Below are 3,377 nucleotides of genomic sequence, written 5' to 3'. Positions count from 1 at the left end.
ATGAAACTAAGTCAGGAAAAGTATATTGAGTCATTGGCATGTAAATATCAGCTAGAAGGCAGCAGACTATACAGCACTCCTATGGAAACCAATTTGAAATTAGAAAAGGCTAATGATTGTGAACCACACATCAAATGTAGAAATTTAATAGGTGAGTTGTCTCACATAAGTACGAAAACAAGACCCGATGCTGAACACAGTGTAAATTATTTAAGCAGGTATCAGAATGAATATAACGAAACACATTGGAAGTATGCAATGCGTGTACTGAAATACTTGTACCTGACTAAAAACCTAAAACTGAACTATAATAGAAATAAGAATAGTGAAATAATTGATTGCTTCGTAGATGCGGATTGGGCTGGGGATATTATTGACAGAAAGTCCACTTCCGGGTATGTTATTAGACTGTTTGGAAATGTGATCGACTGGAAATTGAGAAAGCAAAAAGGTGTAACGAAAGCGTCAACATATGCTGAGTATATAGCTCTTTCAGAGGCGGTGAGCGAGATAAAGTTTGTCAAAGAATTGTTAAATTTCTTTAATGTTAAAATGTCTGAAGCGATAAAGATTTTTGAGGATAACACTGGCGCCATAAATATTGCAAATTGAGCCTATGGGTCAAATAACGGCTTAAGTCGACTTAAGTTTTGGCATAAAAAAGGCAAGTAAAGATTCAACAGTCGATATTTCAATTTTGACAAGGCATTTTACAAGGAACTTTTATTTTTTTACATAGGTGGGGTACCCAAAAATGATATACAAACGTAATAACAATTATTAAATATTGTCCAATACAGTGCTATCACGGAAATTCGGAGTAAGACTTAAGTCGTTTTTTTGTAGAACGACTTTTAATCTGTACAAACACGTTTTTGGATTAAAATAATATGATGACGATAATAGTCAAACCAGTTTCTACTGTAATGGGTGTTTCATGGTCGCGGTGAACACATATAAAAAAAGCTAAACTAGGAATTGACATTTAAAAAACGGCATGTATCAGGTTCAGAGTCCATTTCGTCTGTTTCAGCCGAATCATTGTCGTTGCAGGTACCCCGCAGCACATTTTTATACCATTCCCTATTAACCGGTTTTACAAAAGGCATTAAAGATAGTACGTCATTTTTTTTAGCTGTCTTAATTCCAACAGGAGCCGGGTTTGCTAATGCTAGTTCGGTATCTTTACTTACAAAAGCGTTTAATTTGAACAGGTTGAAATTTTGCGGAGCGCCATTATAGTCCGCGTAAACGGACATGGTGCCTGTTGGCTTGTATGATAACTTCACATACTTTTGGATCGTGAATTTCTTTCCCTTAGCTTTTGGAACCTTTAGAAAAAATGAATCCAAAGTTTTATCCCATTCTTTTAATAAGTGGGCACTCATCTCTGCTTCGAAAGCTTTTGGTTTGTGCCTTACGGTCCTCATTATTTCGAGATACTCGATAGGATTTTCGACGGTCTCTACTTTTTTTAAAACAGTTCCGTAAACACCGAAATTTCTATCGCATTGGCAGTATGAATGACCTCGCACCGGAAAGATGTGATTTATTTCAACTCCCATTTTGATCGACAACCAAGCACAATATCGTACGAGAGTCTTGTTTTTATTTTGCCCCCCACAGGAGTCAGACAAAAGAACTACTTTTTTTAATTCTGGATTTTCAGTCAATTTTTTTACCAGAAAATCGTTCAAAAAACTACACACAGAGTTACCGTTCTTGCCACCATCACATTCTAAGAAGCAAAAAAATTTGCTGTCACCGTCATTAAAACAGTGTGTGTTGAAAACATACAGCCACAATAATCGCTTGTAAAATTGTGCGCTAACGTTCAGTTTTGGAAGCGGAAGATTTTGTGCGTAGTCGAACTCAACAGTTAGAGTATCATCGTTAATATTCTTTGTGCACTGTTGCCGCAAAACCTTGTATTCCGCAACTTTTACTTCATGTAGACGGAACGATTCCTTACACGGATCTGATGAATTTGCCGATAGTTTGATTTTACATTCGGTGCAAAAATCACAGACGTCTGTTTTACGTTGCCTAAACGAGTAATCACTATTTTCCCGAAAATATCTATGGTACGTTGGGTACTTTAGTGAGAGCTGCTTCCCTGTTTTATCAAAGTAATATTCTTGGAATGCGTGAAACATTTTTTTTACGTTTAAGTCTGGATTCTCGAAGTACTTTCTTTCAGTTTTGGAGCTTCCATAATGCGATTTTTTGTTCGGGAAAGTCGACCAATGCTCCTTCACTAAACTCCATACCACGTTCGAAATTTTGGCAGGGTTGGGTTGCTTACCCCTTTTTTCTGTAGCAACTGTCGTACCTGAAACAATCAGTATTTTCATATTTTAATCCAGACCTGACTTGTTTTGTTATAAGACGCCAATAAACGAGTCAAGCATTCGTAAATATTGATTTATTTAGAAAGAAAATAATATAAACATTTACCTGATTTACAAAATCGGAGCACCGTTTTCATTCTGGATTCAGTTATTTGGAGAAGAGACAGAAAAAATCCTTTACAGACAGTTTTATCCTGGCCATCTACTTTGAAAGAATATTTCCAAGACCAAGATCTGTTCTTCCGTTTTGTTACGGTTTTGACGTATTTGATTTCTTCACGTTGTATACAACTGATTAAAAAAGTGTCCTGACTCGGTTTCTCAGCCATTGCCCAGAAAGTCTTGAAAATTTCACGCTGACGTTTATAATCGAAAGAAGACGAACAGTTTTTCTTGCAGCAGTCGGTAGTGTGCCTGAATTTTTTTCGAGGTATTTTATTCCCACTTTGAGAAGCGTAACTTTTACCACTGTTACGCTTAAGCTTCTTTCTATTTTGTTCCCATCTATCTTGTCGAATTTTTCTCTTTTTCCCCGTAACTGTAGCAGTAGGGCTAGTCGATGCTGTTGTAGTTGTTGTAGATTCGTTCATTATTTCGCGCAGAAAATATTGCAGCTTTACACGAAATCTAACAGACAGGCAGATAAACACGTGCGTCTGTTTAGCGGAGGCGCGTGGATTAGCCTACTTCGCTTCGCTGCTACTGCCGGCTAACTCAATGGCGGTGCGCGCACCGCTTGTTATGGTTACTACAGCATTAAAAGTTGACGAAAACATCCAAGATTCACAGGGTTTATAGCGAAGATTATACAGAACACCGAGATCAGCTTCTTTGAAAAAGTGACTTAAGTCGACTCAAGTCGTTATTTGACCCATAGGCTCAATTATGGGAACTTTACAAAAAATTCTAAGTACATAGAAATTCATTACCATTATGTACACGAGAGCGTAAAAGAAGGACTGATCGAAGTATGTAAGGTCGATTCTAATGAAAACATTGCGGATACATTCACAAAGGCTTTATGTA

The 3,377-nt window shown here is 37.2% G+C and overlaps 1 protein-coding gene across 1 annotated transcript; it reads right to left on the bottom strand.

Moving 5' to 3' along the window:
• Nucleotides 1–971: 971 nt before the first annotated feature.
• LOC124182036 lies at nucleotides 972–3,171 on the bottom strand. Its single transcript, XM_046568817.1, has 2 exons — nucleotides 2,458–3,171; nucleotides 972–2,332 (listed from the first exon to the last, which is right to left on the bottom strand). The coding sequence occupies exons 1-2, from the start codon at nucleotides 2,939–2,941 to the stop codon at nucleotides 972–974; spliced, it is 1,845 nt and encodes a 614-aa protein (XP_046424773.1). The 5' UTR covers nucleotides 2,942–3,171.
• Between the last annotated feature and the right edge of the window lie 206 nt (nucleotides 3,172–3,377).

This window comes from Neodiprion fabricii, chromosome 1 (genome assembly GCF_021155785.1).
Source record: "Neodiprion fabricii isolate iyNeoFabr1 chromosome 1, iyNeoFabr1.1, whole genome shotgun sequence".
Taxonomy (NCBI): Eukaryota; Metazoa; Arthropoda; class Insecta; order Hymenoptera; family Diprionidae; genus Neodiprion; species Neodiprion fabricii.
This window is presented reverse-complemented; position numbering and strand designations above follow the sequence as displayed.

Excerpts from the sequence above, each read along its gene's own strand:
- LOC124182036 (XM_046568817.1), bottom strand. The coding sequence starts at position 2,941 with ATGAACGAATCTACAACAACTACAACAGCATCGACTAGCCCTACTGCT. Across the intron at positions 2,333-2,457 it reads GCTCCGATTTTGTAAATCAG|GTACGACAGTTGCTACAGAA; the intron begins GTAAATGTTTAT and ends TGATTGTTTCAG.